General features: G+C 42.3%; 1 protein-coding gene across 2 annotated transcripts in view; it reads right to left on the bottom strand.

Annotated features, from left to right (window-relative positions):
• Positions 1–1010: 1010 nt before the first annotated feature.
• The window catches only part of Nek4 (NIMA related kinase 4), a 37774-nt gene continuing 12354 nt past the window's right edge, over positions 1011–26430 (bottom strand). The window contains exons 7-15 of one of the 2 annotated variants that reach the window (XM_021182149.3): positions 20528–20929; positions 16336–16479; positions 15316–15465; positions 14865–14931; positions 12779–12903; positions 10309–10397; positions 7496–7698; positions 5339–5472; positions 1011–2477 (exon numbers count right to left, since the gene is read on the bottom strand). In XM_021182149.3, the coding sequence (XP_021037808.1) occupies positions 2385–2477; positions 5339–5472; positions 7496–7698; positions 10309–10397; positions 12779–12903; positions 14865–14931; positions 15316–15465; positions 16336–16479; positions 20528–20929 (1407 nt within the window). In that variant the 3' untranslated portion in view covers positions 1011–2384. The remainder of the gene's footprint in view (positions 2478–5338; positions 5473–7495; positions 7699–10308; positions 10398–12778; positions 12904–14864; positions 14932–15315; positions 15466–16335; positions 16480–20527; positions 20930–26430) is intronic. The other variant, XM_021182150.3, reaches the window with a different exon arrangement.

Genomic DNA, 26430 nt, shown 5'->3' with positions numbered 1-26430 from the left:
AAAGGCAGTCCAATGACTGGCCCAACCTGGGATCCAGCTCATGGCGGGGCACCAAGGCCTGACACTATTACTGATGCTATGATGTGCATACAGACAAGAGTCTAGCATCACTGTCCTCTGAGAGGCCCTACCAGCAGCTAACTGAGACAGAAGCAGACACACCTAACCACTGTACTCAAGTGTATGGTTGAATTTGGGGAAGGGATGAAGAAACTGAAACTGAACACGAGGGCGACCCCATAGGAAGACCAGCAGTCTCAACTAACCCGGACCCCAGGGAGCTCCTAAAGACTGAGCCACCAACCAGGCTGTATACATGGGCTGGTCTGAGGCCCCTGGCACATACATAGTAGAGAACTGTCTGGTCTGGCCTCAGTGAGAGAAAATGAGCTTAATCCTTGAGAGACTTGAGTTTCCAGGGAAAGGGGAGGTTTGGTGGTGGAGGGGAGAACCCTTTTGAAAGCAAGGGGGAGAAGGAATGGGATAAGGAACTGTGGGAGGGGGGACCAGAAAGGGAGGCAATAGCTGGAATGTAAATAAATAAAATAAATTTTAAAAAGAAAGAAACTAAAGGAAAAAATAAGACTATTCGGAAAGATAGATGGTTCCAGAACTTGCAAGAGATAAACAGCTCAGGAATGCCAGCTGTCTGTCAACAATTACACCCACCTGACAATGGGTCTACAAGTTGTTCTCATAAACTCTTTAGAACAAGACTAAGAGGCCTAAGGACCTAGGCTGTGAACTGAATTGTAAGACTATAAGGTCAAGAAGTTTAACTTTAGCCAGGTGTGGTGGTGCACACTTTTAATCCCAGCACTTGGGAGGCAGAGGCAGGCGGATTTCTGAGTTCGAGGCCAGCCTGGTCTACAGAGTGAGTTCCAGGACAGCCAGGGCTACACAGAGAAACCCTGTCTTACCAAAAACAAACAAACAAACAAACAAACAAACAAACAAACAAACAAAACAAACAAGTTTCACTTTATTCAAAGTGAAAATTTACTAAAGACTTGTGTTTTAGTTAGGGTTTTACTGCTAAAAACAGACAACACCATGACCAAGGCAACTCTTAACTGGGGCAGGCTTACAGGTTCAGAGGTTCAGTCCATTATCATTAAGGCGGGAGCATGACAACATCCGAGCAGGCATGGTGCAGGAGGAGCTGAGAGTTCTACATCTTCATCTGAAGGCTGCTAGGAGAACACTGGCTTCCAGGAAGCTAGGAAGAGGGTCCCAAAGCCCACACCCACAGTGACACACTTCCTCTAAAAAAGCCACACCCACTCCAACAGGGCCACATCTCCAAATAGTGCCACTCCCTGGGCCAAACATATTCAAACCATCACCACTTGTATTTTATTTATAAAAATCTCTCTAGATGGACATTTCTTATTAAATAATTAACACAACATGTGATATACAATCAGGACTTTTTTGAGACGAGGGTCTCTGTAGTCTGAGCTGCCCCTGATTTCACTTTGTCATCCAGACTAGCACTGAACTCATGACCCACCTGCCTCTGTTTCTCAGGTGCTAGGATTACAAGTGTGAACTATTGCACCCAGCCTTACAGTTATATATTTAAAATATGGGCACTCAGTTGACACTTTACTGTACGTGAAGACAAACATCACTTACATCCACTAGGACTAAGAACCTGGACTTAGACACTGCTTAATTGAAAAAGGAATTCATGTTTAAAAGAATGCTTTTGCTGATGGGAAAAAGAAATCGAACATGTCAAGTCACAATGACTTACAAAGCTATACTTTAGGTTGAACAAGAGTTCTAAGGGTCTAAAGACAACCTCACTAAGGTTCAGAATAAGTCAAAATATTAAAAGTCCATTGATGTGTAAAAAAACCACCAACAACAGTTGTCTGAATGCAACATAGAACCTCGTGCTCTTTAAATCTATTCCCAGAATGGTGACTTGGTATTAGAGGATGAACACCAACTACTTGCTAAGGTTACTAATGGTAGCAAGCATCAGCATGAGACATCGTCCTTTCCCTTGTTGCTTCTATCACAGTAGTACAATTTAATCCCATGTTTTCTGGCCCCATGTCAAGCTAGTTACTATCTTTTAAAAAATAAACTAAATATAAAGTTGTCTTAAGGCTCAGTGAACAGTAACAAAGATATAACATTTTTCCTCATAAACGTATGATATTCAGTTTTTTTCTTTTGTGAACTTGTTTCACATTAGTCCGCTCTCCAGTTCTTTATAGTAAGAAGACTCCAAGGAGATACCAAACAAACGATGGTGGTGATCAGCCTCTGAATGACTGGAACGGGGTTGTTGGTGGTGGTGGTGGTTTTTTTTTAAGATGAAAAACTTTTGAAAATAGATCTTTAGTTCTGGCAGCATGTTAGAACAAATCTCAAAAACTCACATTTTCTTCAAAAAATTTCAATTGGCGAGCTTTCACACTGTAAGTTGTATACTTGTCTCCCATGTGCGCCTGTAATCGTGCCTATTTGAGAAACAGATAAGAAAATCAGTACATTACAGAAAAGTAATTCCTGTAGTCTTTAAAACAAAGGCTTTCTTAAGTACCACACTGTAAGAATGAAGCTATTAGCCCGTTTTCAGTGTGAGGTGCCTTTAAAGCTCACCATTTCAGATGATCAGGGAGCTCTAAGCTCCAAACTCACTGGCAGCTGACACCTGCTTGTCCCAAAACTCTGACTTAGGAAGCTTCAGGCAGTTGGCTACATGATTGAGTTCCCATCAGAAAGGGCAGAGGAGCAGTCTCGGGCTCCAGGGTATTCATTGCATAAGTAAGATGGAGAACTGGGGGTGGGGGGAGGGTGTTAGAGGATGGTAATTTCTTGTGTTGGGAACTTTAAAAACCACCAAATCAGCATGCCAGTCACTTCTACCTTTCTCTGTGTTTTGTCCCTTTCTGCTGAATTGCACATTAAATATGGCTTCATTTTCTCTACACTCCTGATTTTGTTATCTTCCAACAATACCAAAGAGGAAACTATATGGGGAAATATTAGTATTTCTATTTACATAAAATTATTGTGTATGACCTATGTACAATCCACGTGTGTTCAAACATGCCGCACTGCACATATGGAGATCAGAGGACAACTCCATGGAGTTGACTCTCTCTGCCACCTTTACATGGCAAGAGCTTTTTCCTGCTGAGACATCTTGCTGACTTCAAAGCTGGACGTGAATCCCAGCTACTCAGGGGCTGAAGTAGGAGAATCTCAAGCTCAAGGCCTGCCTGAGTGACTCTGAAGGCAAGCAAAGTAACTTAGACCCAATCTCAACACAGGAAAGGGTGGGGCTTCCAAACTTGACTAGTAACCCCAAAAGGGCACAGCATACAATGCATCTTATGATGTGTAAATGAATGATGCTTAACATTAGAATGACACCTAGTATGTTGATTGGATATGACACAGATTTTGATATAATTCACTGAAAACACAACATCACTTTGATGGTAAAAGTATGCAACCTGGAGGTGGAGACAGGAGGATTAGGCATTCAAGGCCAGCCTACATAGAGAATTTGAGACCAACCTAGGCTACCTGAGACCCTATCTTTAATAAAAGAAAAAAATCAAAAAACAATAAAAGGATAACCTAGCTAAGAATGGTAGCATGTATCTATCCCACCAGCATCAGGAGGCAGAGGCAGGAGGACCACCAAACAGAGGCCAGTCTATGTTACAAAGACAGGCCCTTACTCAAGACACAATGTGACACTATTCAGCAGAGAATAGTAAGGTGCAGTGGCTGGGATGTGACTTAGTAAATGCTTGCCTGCATACAGGGAGCACCGGGTTTGGTCCCCAGCACTGCACTGACTGGGTTTGGCACATATGCCTATAATCCCAGTATCTGGGGTATAGAGGCAGGAGGATCAGAAGTACAAGTCACCTTCAGCTACAGAACAAGTCTAAGGTCAGAGTAGAATACATGCAACTGCATCTAAAACAGAAATAAAAGGAAACAGAAGAGCTCAGGAGACTTCGGGTAAGAAGCAGGAGATCATCTTCTCTCTCTCCAGCATAGCCTACAAGATGAAGATCCGAGACAGCAGCACTAAAAACAATGGGTTTTGATTACCCGTGCCCAGACTCCAAAGTGAAGATGCCATACTGGGCACAGCATCCCAAGAAAACCAGAGACTACTACTCCAGGCTTCTCCTCCTCCAGCCTATGCCCCTTGACCATCACCACCCTCCCAGGCTCCCAACTCTTTTTCAGACATCTTTATGTTGCCCAGCAAGTCTGAAACACCTCCTGCCCCAGCACTCTGAGACCTGCAACGACAAGCCAGTGCCACTGACAGTCACAGATGAAGCAAGAGGGAAGACTCAGAAAATGATAATTAAAATGGAGAGATTACCTTCAATTCTACACAAATTAAAACATGACAACTATAAATGATTGTACAGCAACCGATTTTATAACCTAGTTGAAACTGAGAAATTCCTAGAAGTGATCTAACAAGAGTGTCAAAGAAGCAGAGAATCTGTGTAGGTTTGTAAACAGTGTAAGGGTTGACTCAAACATTGCTAGACACTAGGAGAAACATTTGCAAATCTTACATCTGAAGAGAGACTTGAATCCAGAACATATAAAAAGTCAATAATTTAAAGGTTATTAGCCCAAGTTTAAAATTTTCTGATAAAAATATGCAAATAGCTAGAGTATATGAAATTATACACAACACCAGTATTCATCAAGAAAATGTAAGTCAAATTTACAATGAATGTCATTTTATTCCCTCTAGAATGTCTATGATCAAAGAGACAATAACAATTATCATCAAGGTGTGGAGAATTTGGAATGTACTTGTGAGTGTATAAAATGGTGTAGTTACTTTACAGCAGTCTGGAAATTGCTCAAACATTTCAATATAGCTACTGTATGATCAAGCAACACAACTTGTGTTTAAACCACACAAAAATCCACCAGTTGATAAGCAAACAAAATGCATAGGATAACATATCTGGTCATGACAAAAGACTGAGTACTGATACATGTTACATGTTGTAACATCACAGAGAGAAGCAAAACACCAAGATCACATGTATGTGACTGCATCTATACAAGAAATTTCTTATATATCTCTTTGTGGCTTAGGACTGGGAGAGGAGTCAGGAGACATGTGAAACACTGCTAATAGGACAAGGTTTCTTTGGGGAGCTGTGAAGATGTTCAGTGATTGATTGTGCTGATGACTGGACATGGCAAATCATTGGAAAGTGTGCTTCAATAGGCAAGGTGCATGGTACATAGATTGTATTTTAAAAGAAACTTTAGAAGTCTATAATGTAAGAAGCTTGACACAGCTTACAACACTTACCTCTCTCTCCAACTCATCTTCCTCTTCCAAAAGATCATACACCTGCTCTAAAAGTTGAATCCCCAGGCCCTGGATTACATCGGCTCTTAAGACTTCAACGATTCTCCTGATCTTTTCAGAACCTGGTATGATACCTAAAATTCAGCAACAAAAATGGACAATAAATACCACTACAGCAAAAACACTACACTATCAGCAATTATTTTCACGTTAACAAGAATTTGGCTTAATAGCTGGGCGTGGTGGCACACGCCTTTAATCCCAGCACTTGGGAGGCAGAGGCAGGTGGATTTCTGAGTTTGAGGCCAGCCTGGTCTACAAAGTGAGTGCCAGGACAGCCAGGGCTACACAGAGAAACCCTGTCTCGAAAAACCAAACAAACAAACAAAAAAACCAAACAAACAAAAAAAAGAATTTGGCTTAATGACTTCATTTATATACTTTCCCCTTAGCTGGGCATGGTGGCGCCTGCCTTTAATCACAGCACTCAGAAAGCAGAGGCAGATGAATCTCTCTAAGTTCAAGGCCAGCCAGGTTTACAGCGCAAATTCTAGGACAGCTGGGACTGTGTAGTAAAACTTTGTTTCCAAAAGAGTAAACAAAAAAACAAAACAATAAACCCAAAGTACTAAAAAAAAAAAAAAAAAGTACCTTTTTCTGTTTTTTTTTTTTTAAAGATTTATTTATTTATTACATGTAAGTACACTGTAGCTGTCCTCAGACACTCCAGAAGAGGGCGCCAGATCTCGTTACGGATGGTTGTGAGCCACCATGTGGTTGCTGGGATTTGAACTCTGGACCTTCGGAAGAGCAGTCGGGTGCTCTTACCCACTGAGCCATCTCACCAGCCCACCTTTTTCTGTTTTATTTTAAAAATTTCTTAATTGACATAAATACTGTATTTCATTATGATATTTGTATAGAGACATACTATTTATTTTGATCATAATTATCCTCTATGATATCTCCAGCCCTTCCCATCAGTCATCAGTCTCCCTTCCTCAATTCAAATAGTCTGTCTACTTTCTTGCATGTCTATTGTATTATCATGTTACTTATTTTTGTCTGTCTGAGTCAGGGTCTTAGTCTATAGCCCAAGCAGGCTGCAGATTCTAAGTGATTCTCCTGCCCTAGCTGCTAAGTACAGGGATTATAGTCATTAGCTCATTTATATAGTGTAGTTTAAAAAAAATATTTATAGTTAATTTTATGTATAGGTGTTTGCCTGCATGTGTGTCTCTGCACCACATCCACAATGCCACAGAGGCCAGAAGAGAGCCTGATTCCCTGGAACTGGAGTTACAAACAGTTGTAGCTTCCATGTGGATGCTGGGAATTGAACACAGGTCCTCTGGAAGAGCAGCAAGTGTTCTAACCTACTAAGCCATCTCTCCAACCCCTATGCGTTAGTTCTTTACAAAATTATTTTATAAGGGTGATAAGAATGGATGGAACCCAAGGTTTTACACGTTAGGTGAGTGTCCTACCAGTAGGCTACATCTCTAGTATTTTAGTAACTAAAAACTTAAGTCATTAAGTTTCATGCTATCATCTCCAAAGTTTAAAAAAACAAACTTAAAGAATTAATGATTAATTAATTTAATTGTCTAACATGAAAAAGTTCAAATATTTTATGCAATGTTATAAGGCTTATTGAATTATTTATATTTAAAGAATACTTTTCCAAGAGCTGGGGATATGGCTCAGTAGTTAAGAGTGCTTGTTCTCCTAGAAGACCTGGATTCAACCCTAGCACCCATCAAGTGGCTCCCACCATCTGTAACAGCAGCTCCAGAGAGTCTGGTGCCTCTGGTCTCCATGGGCACCGCACATGCATGTACACACCCACAGATGGGAGCAAAGGCCTACAATTCCAGTTCTTCACAGGCTGAAACCAGAGGATCAGGGATTCAAAGCTGTCCTTAGCTACAGAGTGAGTTTGAAGTCAACCTGAGCTACACGAGACACTGCCTCAGAAAACCAAATTATAAAGACATATAAATTTTCATGAAACTGTTGGGATATATCTATTGACTCTATAAGACACACCTTTTGTCACATATCCAAATGAAAAGTTAAGTCAAAGCAACTTGCAAGCACTAGGCTTGTTCTCCACTCTGCATCTGCTTCGCGGCTGGGAAAGAATAAACTACTCACCCGTAGGCAGCTCCGTACAGTGGGGTTCCGCCTCTTCTGCAACCTTGCCGTGAAGCACCAGCGTGTCTCGATACTTGCGATGAAGTCTGAATTCTGACCCTGGGTTTAGGATCTGGAGATCTTCATAGCTCTCCTTAGCTTCCAGCCTCAGAGTCTGAGTCATCAGCTGCACCAAGTCTTTCATTTCATTTGTATGACTCTTCCTGAGGGAAAAGCCTCCTTAGTGTTTACTTCATGATAAAAGTTAAATATGAAATGACCTTTAGGGAGCTCTGCTTGCCAATGCCCAGCAGGCAGCCACAATCCCCTGGTAAAATACAAAGGCATCTACAGGAAGGCAGTGATGGATACAACTGAGAGCTGATTTTGGAAAGGAGTCCAGATTTTAGCCTAAGGACAGAGCACATGCATCTCAAAATACAGAACAAAAGCATCAGGCAGAAGAAGCCAGGGCCAAGGTCCGACAGCCACTGCTAGCAGAAGGCAAGAGGAACACTGGAAAGGAGAGGGTCAGGAAGAAGCAACCCAACTTGGCATATAATTTCTACATACCCATTTCCAAGTAGCTTAAATCTACACAAATATAAAAGTCAAGAATAGTCAAAGAAACACAGAAACACCAGCCTAAGAGAGCTAAAATTAACCAGGTATACTCAACTCCAAACTGAAGAGAAAAGGAGAGATCATCCTTGTGAAAGAAAAAAAAAAAATGAAATTTACAGAAACAAACCCAGAGTTGACATGATAAAATGTATAAATGAGGACATTAAAGAAAGTATTATAAATATCTCTCATAGGCTACAAAAGAGAAAAACATTAACATGTTTAAGGGAAAAGTACTAAAGACATACACTAGACCCACATCAAACACTAGAAATGTAAACACAATGTGTTAAACAGGGCTAACAGACTACACACAGAAAAAGTGAGTGAGCTCTCGGATACAGCAACAGAACCTACGGAAATAGAACAAAGAGAAAAGTGGGAGAACATCGCAGACTCTGTGTGTATGTACAGCCATCTAATGCACTTAGAATTCTGGAGAAGGGTGAGAGCCTGTCTTAAAAACAAAGATCCCAGGCTGGAGAGATGGCTCAGTGGTTAAGAGCACTGACTGCTCTTCTGAAGGTCCTGAGTTCAAATTCCAGCAACCACATGGTGGCTCACAACCACCCATAATGAGACCTGATGCCCTCTTCTGGTGCATCTGAAGACAGCTACAGTGATAGCTACAGTGTACTTATATATAATAATAAATAAATCTTAGCCAGGCGGTGGTGGCACATGCCTTTAATCCCAGCACTTGGGAGGCAGAGACAGGTGGGTTTCTGAGTTCAAGGCCAGTCTGGTCTACTACAGAGTGAGTTCCAGGACAGCCAGGGTTACACAGAGAAACCCTGTCTCGAAAAACAAGCAAAAACAAAATAAATAAATAATTATTAAAACAAACAAACAAGCCAGGCGTGGTGGCGCACACCTTTAATCCCAGCACTTAGGAGGCCGAGGCAGGCGGATTTCTGAGTTCGAGGCCAGCCTGGTCTACAGAGTGAGTTCCAGGATAGCCAGGGCTATACAGAGAAACCTTGTCTCGAAAAAAACCAAAACAAACAAACAACAACAAAGATCCCAGGGAAGGGAAGGGAGGAGAGAGTGTCAAAAAAAAAAAAAACTATAAGGAAAGTAAGAACCAACACTGATTAAAAAACTACAAACTTGGGCTGGTGAGATGGCTCAGTGGGTAAGAGCACCCGACTGCTCTTCCGAAGGTCCAGAGTTCAAATCCCAGCAACCACATGGTGGTTCACAACCATCCGTAACGAGATCTGGCACCCTCTTCTGGAGTGTCTGAAGACAGCTGCAGTGTACTTACATATAATAAATAAATAAATCTAAAAAAAAAAAAAAAAAAAAAAACTACAAACTTGTAGGTTCAAGAATATAGGCTAGCATATGCCAGCAAGATTTTGCTGAAAGGACCCTGATATAGCTGTCTCATGTGAAGCTATGCCAGTGCCTGGCAAATACAGAAGTGGATGCTCACAGACAGCTATTGGATGGAACACAGGGCCCCCAATGTAGGAGCTAGAGAAAATACCCAAGGAGCTGAAGGGGTCTGCAACCCTATAGGTGGAACAACAATATGAACTAACAAGTCCCCCCAGAGCTCGTGTCTCTAGCTGCATATGTAGCAGAAGATGGCTTAGTTGGCCATCATTGGGAAGAGAGGCCCCTTGGTCTTACAAACTTTATATGCTCCAGTACAGGGGAATGCCAGGGCCAAGAAGTGGGAATGGGTGGGTAGGGGAACAGGGCAGGGGGAGGGTATAAGGGACTTTTGGGATAGCATTTGAAATGTAAATGAAGAAAATATCTAATAAAAAATTGAAAAACTTGAAAAAAAAGAATATAGCTAAGCATTCTGAATGAAAATTATATTGTATTCATGAAAAATAAATCCTTTTCAAATTTTTTAAAAATTATTTTATGTGTATAGGTGTTTTGCCTGTATGTATGTATACCACATCCATGCAGTGCCCATGGAAGCCAGAAGATGGTGTGGGATCCCCTAGAACTGGAGCTATTGATGGTTGTGAGATGTCATTTGGGTGCTGGGAAGTGACCGCAGATCCTTGCGAAGAGAAGCCATCCTTCTTAGGCACTGGCCACACTCCAGTCCCTCACAGAAGATAGATTTTAAGATGTACCACAAGCCATTGCATACATAACCAAGTAACATTAGGATGAGTCTCACAGGGAGGAATACTTTTTAGACTCAGTTCCAATAGAACTGAGACAGAGAAGCAAGGACTTACCCCTCCCTGGAATCCCCATCTGATTTATCAGTTGAGCTTGTAGAAGAGCTTAACTCATCCTCAGACAGGCCATGTATCAGCCTCTTCTCCTATTAGTGTTGGGAAAGAACAACCAAACCAGGATGTAATAACTCAGAAAGCTTTAAGTGCAATAATTAGACACAATCTAATTGCATACAAATAAAAAGGAGAAACTAACAGAAAGCTTGATCTAATTTACTCAAATGATGTCACAGTTCATACACAGAGCTGACGACAGCCTAAGACTGAGGAACACCAGGGTGAAGCCTTTCAAGACCACAGTCTTGGTTATCAAGACATTTCCTTTGCAAAGAAGAGTGGATGGCTGTTCTGGCAGTTCAGTTCTCAGGCAGGGGGCTTACTCCAGAAGGAACGCTGCCATTTTTAATGTGACAATGCCACCTCAACCAGGCAGTGTCCACCTGCCCCTATGTAAGATTACTACAGTTCTTTACAGGGTTACTGGTATAATTCACATAAACTTTATAGCTATGTCAATCAGTGAAGTAACTAAATGGCACTGCAAACAATACAGCCAGGTGTGGTGGCTCACAACCTAACCCCAGTGTCAGAAACTGACACAGAAGAATGTACAGAGTTCCAGGCTGGCCAAGGCTCTAGAGAGTACATTTGAGAAGACTCTATCTCAAAAACCTTAATAATTTGACACAAACAGGAAACTAAAAGTTAATGATTAGCAAGCAAAGGAATTAAAAATCTGGCTGGACTGATGAGATGTTTATTGCTACAGAAAACAGACAACGCGTTGCCCACTGGAAGCTCTCAGCCTGGCCCAGAGGTGGAAACCTGGGATCTCAGCCACTTCAGAATCTGAGGCAAGAGGATTGTAAACTCCTGTCTAGAATGGGCTACACAGTGAATAGAATGGGTCAACCAGTGGCTTTGTAAGACTGTCTCAAAATATAAACCTCAGTGGTAGTATACTTGCCTACCATGTGTGAGGCCCAATAACAAAAAAATAAAACCAAAAAAAAAAAAGTTTAAAAAAAAAGAGAGAGAGAAAGAGAGACCATTGCCTAGGAAAGGATTCTGACTAAACTTCCACATGTCAACAAGAACCCTGGGAAATCTATGTCGTTAGTTTATCAGCTATGAGCATTGATCGTCATTCCCCAGCACCTGCATGAGTGACTCCAGTTCCAGTGGATCTGTGGCCTCATGGGCACCTAGCATGCATGTAGTGAACAGACATACATGCAGGCAAAACACCCATACACATTTTCAAGAATGTATACCTTGAATGCGTTAAGCATAATCCTTTTAATAATTATTTATGAGTTCCTTTTTAATTTTAATTTTATTTTTGTTTTTTTGGTTTGGTTTGGTTTTTTAACACAGGGTTTCTCCATGTAGCCCTGGCTATCCTAGAACCGAATTTGTAGATCAGGCTGGCCTAAAACTCAAGATCATCTGCCTCTGCCTCCCAAGTGCTGGAGTTAAACACTCGCCACCATGAGTCTCAGTGTGTTGTTCCCACCTCCCACCCAGCAAGCAAGGCTTTAACCTTCCCTTCCCTCTTACTTACCTAATCATAAATAAGAGAGAGCTATGCATGGTGGCTAATGCCTTTCTTTCCCAGAAATTGGGACATTGTGGTGGTTTGAATAGGAATAGCCTCCTTAGGTTCACAGATTTAAACACCTGGCCACCAGGGAGTGGCACTATTAGGAGGTATGGCCTTGTTGGAGAAGATGTGGCTTTGTTAGAGGAAGTGTATCACCGGGGGTGGGCTTTGGAGTTTTAAATGCTCAAGCCCAGCCTAGTGTCTCACTCTTCCCACTGCCTCTGAATCTGGATGTAGAGCTCTCAGGTCCTCCAGCAGCATGCCTGCCTATGTGCCACCATGCTCCCTAACATTTCAACAACGGGCTAAAAGTCTGAACCTGTAAGCAAGCCTCTGTTAAATGCCTCCATCCTTCCATTCATTCATTCATTTTTGTTTTTTTGAAACAGGGTTTCTCTGTGTAGCCTTGGCTATCCTGGAACTCACTCTGTAGACCAGGCTGGCCTTAAACTCAATGCCTCCTACCTCTGCCTCTGGAGTGCTGGGATTAAAGGTGTGCGCCACCACTGCCCAACGAAATGCTTTCCTTTTTAAGAGTTTCCATGGTCATGGCAACTCTTCACAGCAATAGAATATTGGAGACAGTGGGAAAGGAGAAGCAAGAGTTCAAGGTCATCCTGGGCTATACATCAAGATTTCACCTAAGATGAACTGAGTATGGTGGTGTATTCCTGTATTCTAACACCTAGAAGGTGGAGGCAGGAGGATCTGAATATCCTCAGCTACACAGTAAACGCCAGGTCATCCTATGCTACTGAGACCCTGACTCCAAGAAGGAATAACTTGGTCAGCAATGCCCATAAACAATACTGACAATGTGAGGCTAGCTCACTTTATTAGGCTTCCCAGGAACAGACTACCTACCTTTGCCCTGTGATTCACCTGAGTGATGCTGCAGTCACAAGAGAATCGTTGGGCAGGGATGGGTTGGTCTTCTTCCTGTGGTTTCAGTGGCTCCACTGCACTTGGAGTTCTCTGAACTGCAGGGCCTAAAAATATGAGCACCCCAGTAGTTGTTTGCAGTAGGCTGGACTCAACTAAGAAGGACTTTGTACACAGTACAGAAGGCACCATAGAAAGAGTAAGTAGAGGAACCCAAAAAGCATATTCACCATTATTCTGGTGTCTGTCACTTTACCCCAAATTTAGTCCTGGGTTTACCAGCTCTGGACCTCGGGCAAGTTATCTAACACTCTGTAAACTTGGGGTGACAGGTTACCTTTAAGGGAGACTAAAAATTCAAAAGAAAATACTACCCTTAACTCCTTTACCCTAATGGTGACGACAGAGTCGCCTTTAATACAGGGAAACCGGTAACACAACTTTTAGACTTGGGAGTGAGAAAGGCCCACGAGGGGCTGGAGAGATGGCTCAGCAGTGCAGAGCACGCAGCACTCTTGCAGAGGACTTGAGCTCTGCTGTGGAGGCTCACAAGCATCCTAACTCCAGTTTCAGGGAAGCCCATGGTTTCTTCTGACCTCTATAGGCACTAGAAAAGCAGGTGACTTACATACCTGTGAGTTAAAACTCTAGTACACATAAAATAACAATTAAAAACGATCAGAACAATTAAGAAACTATTTTAAAAATACAATTTTCCATAGAGCCAGGTGGCACACACCTTTTTTTGTTTGTTTATTTGTTTGGTTTTTTATTTTGCTTTTTTTTATTAGGTATTTACTTCATTTACATTTCCAATGCTATCCCAAAAGTCCCCCACCTGCTCCCCCACCCACCCACTCCTACTTCTTGGCCCTGGCGTTCCCCTGTACTGAGGCAGATAAAGTTTGCACGACCAATGGGCCTCTCTTTCCACTGATGGCCGACTAGGCCAACTTCTGATACATATGCAGCTAGAGACAAAAGCTCTGGGGGGTACTGGGTAGTTCATAATGTTGTTCCACCTATAGGGTTGCAGATCCCTTTAACTCCTTGGGTACTTCTCTAGCTCCTCCATTGGGGGCCCTGTGATCCATCCAATAGCTGACTGTGAGCATCCACTTCTGTGTTTGCTAGGCCCTGGCCTAGTCTCACAGGAGACAGCTATATCAAGGTCCTTTCAGCAAAATCTTGCTAGTGTATGCAATGGTGTCAGCGTTTGGAGGCTGATTATGGGATGGATCCCCAGATATGGCAGTCTCTAGATGGTCCATCCTTTCAGCTCAGCAGCACACACCTTTAATGTTAGCACTTAGGAGGCAGCAGCAGATGGATCTCTAAGTTCAAGACCAGCCTAATCTATATATACACAGTAAGTTCTAGACCAGCCAAGGCTTACATAGCAAGATCCTGTCTCAAAAACAAAACAAAAACACTACATTCCTTAGCCCAGCATGGGTCCTGACAAGCAGGGTCTAACGGGAAAACAAGTTAAACATTCACCTGATTTCCAGCCTGAGATTTCAAAGGTCAAAGCCCTCTGGCTTGCTTGCTATCTCTCTCTCTCCATCTGTCTCTTTGCCTCTCTCTCTGTGTCTCTCTGTGTGTCACTTTCTCTCAAATTTATTAGTTTGCTTTAGATTTTAATTTTTGTAAACTTTTATTTTCTGTGTAGGAGTGTTCTGCCTGCATGCATATATGCACTATGTGTGTGTCTGGTGCCTATGGACGTAAGGAGAAGTGTCTTCTGGAACTGCAGTTACAGATGGTTATGAGCTACTGTGTGGGTACTGGGGTCTGAATGCTGGTCCTCTGCAAGAGCAATAATGCTATTAACTGTTGAGCGTTTGTCCAGTCCCTGCCTCTCTTTTTAATCCTCTTTCTCTGATAGATAGTAAAGAGTCAGCACTCTACAGTATCTTATGAGGCTTATCTAGGAAATTTAAAAAAACTCTTCCAAGTCCTTTTTCCAAATGGATTCTTGCTGCTTCAAAGTTTGTAAAGCTAACAGTCAGAGCCGGTGCTTCTTACCAGCTCTCAACAACCACCTAGATAAGGGCATCAACTTCACCTGAGGGCAGCACCTCCTCCTGTGACTGCTTTAGTCGTCTCCTCTCTCTGGCTGATAATGGTCGATCCTTTGAAAGAAAGTCGTGGAGTTATTCTTGTTTCTACTCACTAGTACTATAGCAATGCTTGATGCATCATCTAATACTGCTAAAGGCCTCCCACTGGTCTCTCAAGGAGCAGAAACCACTCTGACGTGAAGTTTAGCACATAAGGGCTACGGTTATTAGAACTATGGCATTTCTTATATTCAGAATTCACTGCAAGTGACAATCTTTGGAACTGAAGACTATATCCATTTCAATCCAAGCTAACGTCGTAAAAGTGCAAATTTGTCTCTTGTAATTGGTAAAGTGTGACTGATGTTTTAATATGAACCTCCACCGATGCACACAGATTTTATCATTCAAAGCTTTATAAGAAGTATTTTGAGCCCAGCACACATTCACACAAACCTTTGCTGATGCTGTTGAGCTGGTCCTTGAACTGTTTACACACCCAGGCACAGGTCCACCTTGGTTTCTATCATTTTGCTGTGTTGCTATGATATCCACTTTCCCAATACCAGGGTAAGAAGGCAAAAGCCGAGGGGGTAATTCTTGGAACTAAAGTAATGGAAAGAGAGGGAGTTTATCAGTTCCATATGCAGCCATCTCTAAAATCTCCCACTGGCAAGTCCCTCATACATTCACCAGTGATTTGTCCTTAAAATGTTTAAAGCACTTAAAGTTTTTTGAAAAGGAAGATCTCATGTCCCTAAGGCTACCCTCAACCTGACTATATATAGGCAAGGATGGACATTAATTTCTCATTTTCATATTTACATATCCTAAATTTTGGGATCACAAGTTTGTGCCACCATGCCTGGTTTACTTGGTGCTAGGGAGCTGAACCCAGGACTTCATGCAGACCAAGCAAGCACTCTACCACTGGGCTACAGCCACAGTGTAAAAAGCCAAGCCTGGTTGTGCATGCCATAGTCCCTCGGAAGGCTGAGGCAACAAAGTCACCATTTCAAGACCTGCTTGTGCTATGGAGATGCTGCTACCTAGTAGGTGTAGGAAAGGGATTGATGGACGGCATTTTAATAAAGGAGGCACTGAGGACTGCAGCTCACTGGTGGAGTGCTTCTAGAGCATACACAAGACCCTGGGTTCGCTTTCCAGCACTGCATAGAAAAAAATATATATGGTCAAGAAAATATATAAAAAGAAAAACAAAGCTGAGCAACAGACACAAAAGCAGCAACAGCCCATCCTGTTCACTCACAAACAACCCACACACTCCTGCTGTATTTCCAGCACTCCGACAGCTAAAAGCATTATTACGCATCTTACCCTGGCCCAGCTTCTCAATCCACTCTTTGCATGTCTTATGTACTTTCTGGCAACTACTAACCATTCTAAACAAAAGGCAAGCTTCTCAGAGTCTGTCTCCCACACAGCACAATGACTCAGTGGAAAGAGATTGCTGACCTGGCTCTTTGTACGACTATGGGCAGTCTGTTCCCTTTTTTTCTGCCTTCGCTGCCGGGACAAAGAAGGTTCAGACATAGAGCTGTGTGGCTGGGATCTTGGGTGGATGCTGTCCTGCTTTTCTATAATACCAGTAACTTGATCCTTAAAAGCAACAAAATGAAAGAAACATACGCAAACAAACTACACAGAGCAACACAACAGCCTTTGGAACTTCAAATGCCAAACTCTCCACACCTGCTTTTGAAATTGCAAAACAAAGAACTAGAGAGATAGTTCAGCATCTAAGAGCACTAGCTGCTCTTCCAGAGGGCCTAGGTTAAATTTCCAGTACCCACAAGGTAGCTCACAGCATCTGTAACACTAGTTCCAGGAGATCCAACGCCTTCTTCTGGCCTCCATGGACACTAGGCACACACCTGGTGCACAGGCATCCATGAAGGTGAAACATCTAGATATCACATAAATTGAGGAAATAATTTTAATTATAAAATAGAAGTGAGAAGGAAGCATTCTCTCAAATGAATGCTTATGTTTACAGGAAATGACATTTATTAACCAAATGTTCTGGTTTTTACTCTCTTGCCTCAAACAAAAACAATTATAAATAGCATGCTTAGAAATAATTTTAACAGGCTGGCGAGATGGCTCAGTGGGTAAGAGCACTGACTGCTCTTCCGAAGGTCCTGAGTTCAAATCCCAGCAACCACATGGTGGCTCACAACCCCCTCTTCTGGTGTGTCTGAAGACAGCTACAGTGTACTTATGCATAATAATAAATAAATCTTTGGAAAAAAAGAAATAAATTTAACAAAAGAAATACAAAACTAAGGTTTGGGGTGTAGCTCACGGTAGAGAACTTGCCTAACGCGTCTACTGTCCTAGGTACAAACGTCAGAACTAAGGAAAATTAAATAAGAGAAAAAACAACAACCAAAAGAATGGGAGACAATATTGTCAAATCTCGTATCGCATAGGATGTGGTACCTAAAATAAAGAACTCTTTCAATTTGATAATACAAAAGAGAAACCAATTAAAAATAGGCAACAACGGGCAGTGGTGGCACATGCTTTTAATCCCAACACTCAGGAGGCAGAAGCAGGCAGATCTCTGTGAATCTGAGGCCAGCATGGTCTACAGAGCAAGTTCTAGGACAGTGGAGCTACACAGAGAAACCCTGTCTCAAAAAACAAAAGTATATATATAAAGATAGGTAGGTAGGTAGATAGGTAGGTAGGTAGGTAGGTAGGTAGATAGGTAGGTAGGTAGGTAGGTAGATAGGTAGGTAGGTAGGTAGGTAGGTAGGTAGGTAGGTAGATAGATAGATAGATAGGTAGGTAGGTAGGTAGGTAGGTAGGTAGGTAGGTAGGTAGGTAGATAGATAGATAGATAGATAGATAGATAGATAGGTAGATAGGTAGGTAGGTAGGTAGGTAGGTAGGTAGGTAGGTAGATAGATAGATAGATAGATAGATAGATAGATAGATAGGTAGGTAGGTAGATAGGTAGGTAGGTAGGTAGGTAGATATAGATATCATAGATATCTCCTTTTGGAGCTGTAGAGATGGTTACGTGCTCAATGGTTAAAAGAACTGGCTGTTCTTCCAGAGGTCTCGAGTTCAATTCCCAGCATCCACATAGTGGCCCACAACCATCTGTAATGAAATCTGATGCCCTCTAATAACTTTCAGGTATACATGCAGATAGAGCCCTCATATGAATAAATACATCATTTAAAAAAATTAGCAACAAGGGGCTAGAGAGATGGTGCAGTGGTTAAGAGTATATATATATATATATATATGCAGACAAACACTTTTACATATAATAAACATTCAAAAAATTTCCAATGATTCTGCACATACTATTTCTCCAAGGAAATACACAAATGATCAGTGCATGTATAAAAAGACCCTCAGTATATGAATAAACAAGGAACAAGTCAAAACCACAGTAAGGGGTCAGAGAGATGGGTCAGTGGTGAGCAACACGTACTGTTCTTCCAGAAGCCCTGAATTCAGTTCCCAGCATCCACATCAGGTAGCTCACAACAACCTGTAGCTCCCAGTTTCTGGGGATCTGATGTCTCTGGCCTCATAGGAGAGACATCTGGTCTCATGAGCACATATCCATGCACATACACACATAATGAAAAATAATAAAAATAAAATCTAAAAACAAAGCACATTAAGACTATACGGCAGACCCTTTAGGCTGACAGTTATAACTGCAGTGCTGGACAACAGGGCTGGGGATGTAGAACAGTGTTAGAGTACTTGCTTAACATGTACGAAGCACTGGGTTTGATCACAGATTTTTTTAAAAAAGGACAATAACAAGTCCTGACAAAAATTCTGGAGAAAGTAGGACCCTTATATATTACTTCCAGGAAGCAATGACTACAGCAGTTTTGGAAAACAGCATTGCAGTCTCTTAAAAAGTTAATCATGGTGAAGCTGCTAGAGAGATGAGACGGCTCAGTTGTTGAGAGCACTGGCTGCTCTTCCAGAGGTCCCAGGTTCAACTCCCAGCATCTACATGACAGCACACAGCCAGGTACAACTCCATTCTAGGGGATCTGATGCCCTCTTCTGTCCTTCACAGGGAACAGGCACAAAAGTGATACACAAACATACATGCAAACAAAATACCCCTACACATAAAAGAAATGTTTCAAAATATTTAATTAAACAAACATACAGTGAGATGTCTCAGTGAGTAAAAGCTCTGCCAGGAAAGCTTGATGACCTGATTTTAATCTCTTGAACCCACATAAGAGCAAAGAGAATCAACACTATAAAATTTCCCTTTGGAATCTATATCCATACCATGGTGTCTGTGCTACCTGCACGTGCACACACACACACACACACACACACACACACACACACACACAGAGACACTTACTTCTGGTGAGATGACTCAGTGAGTAAAGGCACTTGTCACCAAGCCTGACAACCTGAGCTCAATTCCCAGAACCCACACAGTGAGAGAGCCAACTCTCATCAGCTGTCCTCTGACCCCCACTTGCATACCATAGCACACACACATGTGCCACATACACATATACATGTATACAAAATAAATGAAGTTGTAAAATCTTATTTACACACACACACGAGCTAGAGAAATGACTCAGGGGTAAAGAGCACTATCTGCTTTTCCACAGGACCTGGGTTCAATTCCTAGCACCCACCTGGTGGCTCACAATTGTCTGTAATTCCAATCCCAGAGGATCCATCATCCTCTTCTTGCCTTTTTGGGCATTGCACACAAATGCAGAAAAACAACCACATACATAAAAACATACAAACAAAATTTTAAAAAGAATCATATACACAAATATTCAAAGCGGGGTTAGAGATTTAACTCCGCAGTAGAGAAGCTGCCTAGCCTAGCATGTGCAAAGCCCTGAGTTCAATCCCTAACACCACACATGGTACACACACAAAAATTCAAAACATGATATATAGATACATAGAGGGGAACAAAGTTGACAATAAAAAGCATACTGGTACACGCAACACCATGGATAAACTTTAAAAACAAAACCATTAACCAGACATAAACGGCCATGCACCATATGATTCTGTTTACACGAAATGCTCAGACTTGACAAACCCATGGATAAACGTTGCCATGGGGTGAGAATGAGGATGAATGGGAGTGACTGTCACTGTACATGGTTTGGTTGGTTCATTGTTATTGTTGCTTTTAAAGGTCCTGGGATTAAAGGCATGTGCTACCACACTCTGCTCTCTTTCTTTTATAAATCAGGTCTTGCTATATAGCCCTGGGTAGCTTGGAAGTCACAGTATACCCAGGCTGGCCTCAAATCATGACAGTCCTACTTCAGCAGCACAAGAAATAGCTGAATTTCCTGACATAGGTAGGGTATACTGACATCTTTGGTTTTTTTAATAATTAAAACAATTAAGACTTATTGATTTTGTTTTATAGGTAAGAGTATTCTGTCTGCATGTATGTATGTGTGCCACATGCATGCCTAGTAGCCATGGAGGATCTCCCGGCACTGGAGCTATGGATGGTGCTGGGAACCAAACCCAGGTCCTCTGCAAGAGCAACAGGAACTCTTAACCAATAAGCCATTCCTCCAGTGCCATCCTACACCTCTGCAACCGGATTTCCTACGGTTCTCTTGGAAAACCATTCCTTCTGTGTACCACTCACCTGGTCTGGCTTTTGGTCTTTATTTGAGGGATACAATGGCTTCACCAGTTCACTCCCTTCCCCATCACCGCCATCAGAGGACCGTCTGGGAAGGAGATTTTCAGGCTGATCACTGGACTTGGTATTGCCCTGTAGACTCTCCTTCTCTTGAGAAATACTGCATTGACTGTCTACTTCATCAGCAGCATCCACGTGTCGTGGTTGGCTCTCCTGAACTACACCAGCGTTCGCTGAGTCCCTCCTTTCTGCAGGTAAGATATCGATATTTATCCTACTGATTGTGGCACATGACTCCCCAGTATTGTTCATGTCTTGTTTGCCAGTGTGGCCTTCGAGACTAGCCGGTGATCTCAAGGGACCAATGTCCACTGGTTTCTCTTGGGACAAACATTTATCTTCACCCTAGGTGAAAAGATGTTCTTAAGTTATTACGGTACCTCATACCATATATAAAAATAAACTCAAAATGGAACAATATCTTCCACAAAAAGATAAACATAGAATTACCATTAAGCTCAGCAATTCCACTTTCTGGCACACATTTTAAACAAACAAAAGCAGGAACTCAAGCAGGTATCTGTGGACCAATAGGTCTAACATCATTATTCAAAAAAGGGAGCCCATCATGGCACACATCAGTAATCCGAGCACCTGAGTGGGCTGCTGAAGTAGGACTGTCATGATTTGAGGCCAGCCTGGGTATACTGTGACTTCCAAGCTATCCAGGGCTATATAGCAAGACCTGATTTATAAAAGAAAGAGAGCAGAGTGTGGTAGCACATGCCTTTAATCCCAGGACTCAGGAGGCAGAAACACGCAGATCTCTATGAGTTCAAGGACAACCTGGTCTATATATAGTTCCAGGATAGCCAGAACTAAATAATAGAGACCCTGTCTCAAAAACAAAAAGAAGGAAAGGAAGGAAAGGAAGGAAAGGAAAGAAGGAAAGGAAGGAAAGGAAGGAAGGAAGGGAGGGAAGGGAGGAAGGAAGGAAGGAAGGAAGGAAGGAAGGAAGGAAGGAAGGAGAAAAAGGTAGAAACAATAGCAAATCAATGAATAAAATGTAATATATACATAAGATCATAAGACCATACTCTTTAGTCCCAGCACTTGGGCAACAGAAGCGGGATCTCTGAGTTTGAGGCCAACCTGGTGTATAGAGCACAGGGCTACATACAGAAAAATCAAATAAACAAACAAACAAGTAAATATTCTATGTATATAATGTCTAAAGGAGGAAAATTCAGAAATATATGAAACAGAAGTTTCTAGGCTCTGAAGTTGCGGGATAGGTGTAGTCTCTAAGCAGAACACAGCAAAAGCTGCCAGCGTGGCAACCAGTCTCCCCTTCCTACCCTAGCCTATAGTCTTGGTAAGATGCCCGCACAGGAGCTATCAAAAATTGCAGCTCCTGTCAAAATGCAGCACTACACCACCTCCTCAGCCTACAGCCTTCCCTGAAGCTACAGGGAATCACCTTTCCTGCCTCAGCCTGCTATCATGAGGAGCAGTCCATGTTGGTAACACCTTTAAAGCCTCAGCCTTGGTCAAAAAACTACTGCAGGAGCTGTCCACAGTGGCAGCACCTCCTCTCCAGCCTTCTCTGAAGCCCCACAGAGATGGTGCCTTAGTCAAAGACAGCTGTAGCCTGGAAAGATTTCCCACCTTAACCCATGAGCTCAATGCAGGGAAAGGAGTTGTGAAAACAAGCTACCAATCTCAGAGCAGGGAAAATACACCAAACCTTAAACAAGAAAAAGCTTCAATCCCTGAGCTTCCCAAACTCAGGACTTGAAATCCCACCACCCCTGACTCTGGAAATCTCCGCCCTGAGAAGCTCTGCCCCCTATAAAGCCCCACACAAGCCCTGTCCTTTGTCTGATTCCTTGCTGTCTGCTCCTAGGAGCAGAGGGCAGCCATGCCTAGACTCATTCCTCTACACCCCAGAGCCTTCAGTAAATCTCTTAAGTGACATTATCTGCCTGGTATGACTCTTTCATTGGAAGAAGTCAAGAAGAAAAGAAGCAATGACGAGAAGCAGCCAAGGAGGAGTGGGGCTGAGGCTCCTGAGCCCCTCAGCTCAGCTGGGGATCCCCTCCCCCCGGGAGCTGCAATGCCTCTGCTGTGGGAGGCTTCATCTCGGAGCTGTGTGGTTCCTGGCTCTGGTTTCTCAGGATGATCTTCTACTGGGCTACTTGTTCCCTTAGAGCTGTATGGTCTCTGGGCTTCTGAGTCCCAGGCTACCCTTACAGCTTGATGAGGAAGGGGTCTCACCCAGCTCCATACGATAACAGAGTGTGTGAGGATGGTGATGATGGCTGTATTACAACACTTGTGGATATAAGCAAGGACCCTGGACAATGCCTCACAGTTGTTAAAAATGGGCAGTGTAACTCCTCATCAGGAGATGACCTGAGTTTGATGGCCTGGAACCTACATGGTGGAAAGAAAGAACCTACTCCTACAAGTTTGTTCGTTCTGTCTCTGTCTCTCTGTCTCTGTCTCTCTGTCTCTGTCTCTGTTTCTCTCTCTGTTTCTCTCTCTGTTTCTCTCTCTGTTTCTCTCTCTCTCTCTCTCTCTCTCACACACACACACACACACACACACACACACACACAAACAAACTCAAAGAAAAGAAATTGGGGGGGGGGTGCCGCTCCAGACAGGGTTTCTCTGTGTAGCCCTGGCTGTCCTGGAATTCACTCTGTAGACCAGGCTGGCCTCAGACTTGGAAATCCGCCTGCCTCTGCCTCACTGGGGTTAAAGGCGTGCGCCACCACTGCCCAGCTCAAAGAAATGTTGAAATGAAGGTCTGGGCATGCAGCTCTGTGATAGAGCCCCCATCTAGCATGCAAAGGGTTGTGGGTTAAAACCCTAGCATGGGGACTTGAGGGGGGGGCGAAGTTTAAAATGTTACCAAGTGGGACCAGTGTCTAAAATAAATGTTCACCATAAAATTCCGTACACCACATGAATGGAATGAAGAAAAAAAACACATGATCACCTCAAGAGATATAGAAAAATGCTTGACAAAATTCAGTCCCCTTGCATGATTTGGAAAACCAAGCAGGACTAGAGGGAACTATCCTGCGATAGCAAGGTAAACTGTGGAGAAGCGCGACAGGAAGTCATTCTTAAATGATCTGAGATCAGGAACAAGAGGAGCTGCTCACTCTCGATACAGATCAGGGACAGCAGAGCTGCTCATTCTTGTTACCTTTATCCAACATGACACTGTATGTTGCAGACTGACCAGTTAGGCAGAAGACAGAAATGGGGTGTCTGGATTAAAGGAATATATAAAATTATCTGTCTGTAGGCAACATGATTTTTGTATGTAAAAGCCCTAAAGATTATACATACATGCTCCTACCAGAGGAAGTAATGAATCTAACTTTTTTGTTTGTTTTATTTTGTTTTAGTTTTTGTTTTGTTTTTCGAGACAGGGTTTCTCTGTATAGCCCTGGCTGTCCTGGAACTCACTCTGTAGACCAGGCTGGCCTCGAACTCAGAAATCCGCCTGCCTCTGCCTCCCAAGTGCTGAAATTAAAGGTGTGCACCACCACTGCCTGGTTATGAATCTAACTTTTAACACACAAAAATCAACACACAAAAGAAATTGCCCATCTCTATACTGAACAATCTGAAAAGTTAACTAAAAAAAGAAAGTTCTGATTATAATTACACCCAAAATAATAAAATACCTACAAGATAAGACTTGGATATCAAAGTCCAAGAAATATTACTGAAAGAAAGCAAAGATAAAGAAATGAGAAAAAATACTTTCTGTTCATAGATTTATTAATATTCTAACAAAACAGGAAGTAATATTCAGATTCAGTAAATATCTATCAAAATCCAATGACCTTTTTCACTGAGACAGAAAACCTTATCCTAGAATTAATAAGGAATCTTGAGATCACAAAACAATCTTGAAGAATAATGTCTGAGGAGGACCCATATTCCTAACGTCAAAACTCACTATAAAGCTAAAATCATTAAAGCAACATGTCACTGAAACTAAGACAGACATACTGACCAATGGAACAGAATAGAAAGTCAAAACACACCTCCCATAATGACCAAACGATGACTGGCGGGGATAATGACCATTTGTGTTGTCTATTTGCTTGACTATAACTGAATACCAGGGTCTGTGTTTTGGTTTTGGTTTTTTGTTTGCTTGTTTGTTTGTTTTATTGAGACAGGCTTTCTCTATATAACCTTGGCTGTCCTGGAATCTGTATGTACTCCAGGCTGGCTTTGAATCTAAGCCTCCCCAGTGCTAGGATTAAAGACATGCACCACCATGCTCAGGAAGCCCTGTAATTTATACCATTTCAGTTAAACCTCAGTCAGCTCACAATTCTGGAAGCGTTGAAACCTGAGGTAAGGGGCAGAAGTTGACCATTCCCTTATAGACTCATTGAAGTGTCCCAAGGTTTTACAGAGAAAGGAAAATATCCACAAAATAGTCAAGCTGGCTTTTAGGACAGGCCAGTTCTAAAAACTGCGCAGCCAATAATTGTCTCTTAAAGGTCAAGTTTCACACCAAGACTTGTTTCAAAGTCTAATGCCTCATGGGCATTTTGGAAGAGACATTAAAAACAAACAAACAGCCGGGCACGGTGGCGCACATCTTTAATCCCAGCACTCAGGAGGCAGAAGCAGGCAGATTTCTGAGTTCGAGGCCAGCCTGGTCTACAAAGTGAGTTCCAGGACAGCCAGGGCTACACAGAAAAACCCTATCTCGAAAAACCAAAAAAAAAAAAAAAAACAAAAAACCCCAAAACAAAAACCAAACAAAAACCCAGCAATATCCACTGTAGTCTTTTCAAAAAACTGTGCTGAGAAAACTGCATTTATATACAAAAAAATTAAATTAGGCCACACCTAACAAACATCACAGTTTTAAAAAGTTAGTTACAACTGGATCAAAGCCTTACGTAAATGTAAGAGTTACCACCCTGAAACTCTTCAAGAGAACAGGGACTCAGGGACTCTACTTTAATCCTAGTAGAGATGAAGAGTCAGGCCATCTCTGAATTCGAGGCCAGCCAGGTCTACAGAGCAAGTTCTGGGACAGCCAGGGCTACATAGAGAAACTCTGTTTCAAAAACCGAACAAGTTAAAATACATGAAAATTAAAATTTTTGTTTATCAAAAGAGTTTATCAAGAGACCAAACAATGGAGAAAACATCTATCTGTAAAGACTGACAGCCTCCAAAGCACACCACCAAATCAGACCGCCCTGGCTGTCCTGGAACTCACTCTGTAGAAACAGGCTGGCCTCACAGGCAGAGACAGCTGCCTGCCTCTGCTCCCCAAGGGATCAAAGGTGAGCGCCACCACCTCCTCACTAATATGATTATATTTACTAATAAAAATGAAACCAATGATACAGGAAATAATGCTTGTTTGAGAACACATAGAACTGAAGATGCAGAATGATATCATTGCTGCAGAAAACTGTAGTGCCTCACAGGGTTAAACACAGCATCTTCACTTGACCTAGCTTGTACACACAAGCAGACAGCTAGGAAACACGGAAACCGACGCTCAAGCACTGGCTCCTAAATGTTCCCAGCGAGACCCACAGTGAGAAGAAGCCAAATGTCTTACCAATGGACAAATGGATAAACCAATGTGGTTCATGAGTCAGAACTAAGAATTGAGGCATTGGTATATGCTGCATGGATAAATCTTAAAAACACAGTAACTCAGACATAAAAGGCCACATGTTATATGACTCCATTTATAAGAAATACTCAAGAAAGAAAAACCCATAGAGACAGAAAACACATTGGTGCTTGTGTGTGGAAGGCGGAGCACATTATGAGGAGAGACGGCTTCTTGTGAAGGTTCCTTTGGGCTGATGGGAACACTTTGGAACTAGAAAAAA

The sequence above is a fragment of the Mus caroli genome, unplaced genomic scaffold (genome assembly GCF_978045245.1).
Source record: "Mus caroli unplaced genomic scaffold, Mus_caroli_1 scaffold_12, whole genome shotgun sequence".
In the NCBI taxonomy this organism is placed as follows: Eukaryota; Metazoa; Chordata; class Mammalia; order Rodentia; family Muridae; genus Mus; species Mus caroli.
This window is presented reverse-complemented; position numbering and strand designations above follow the sequence as displayed.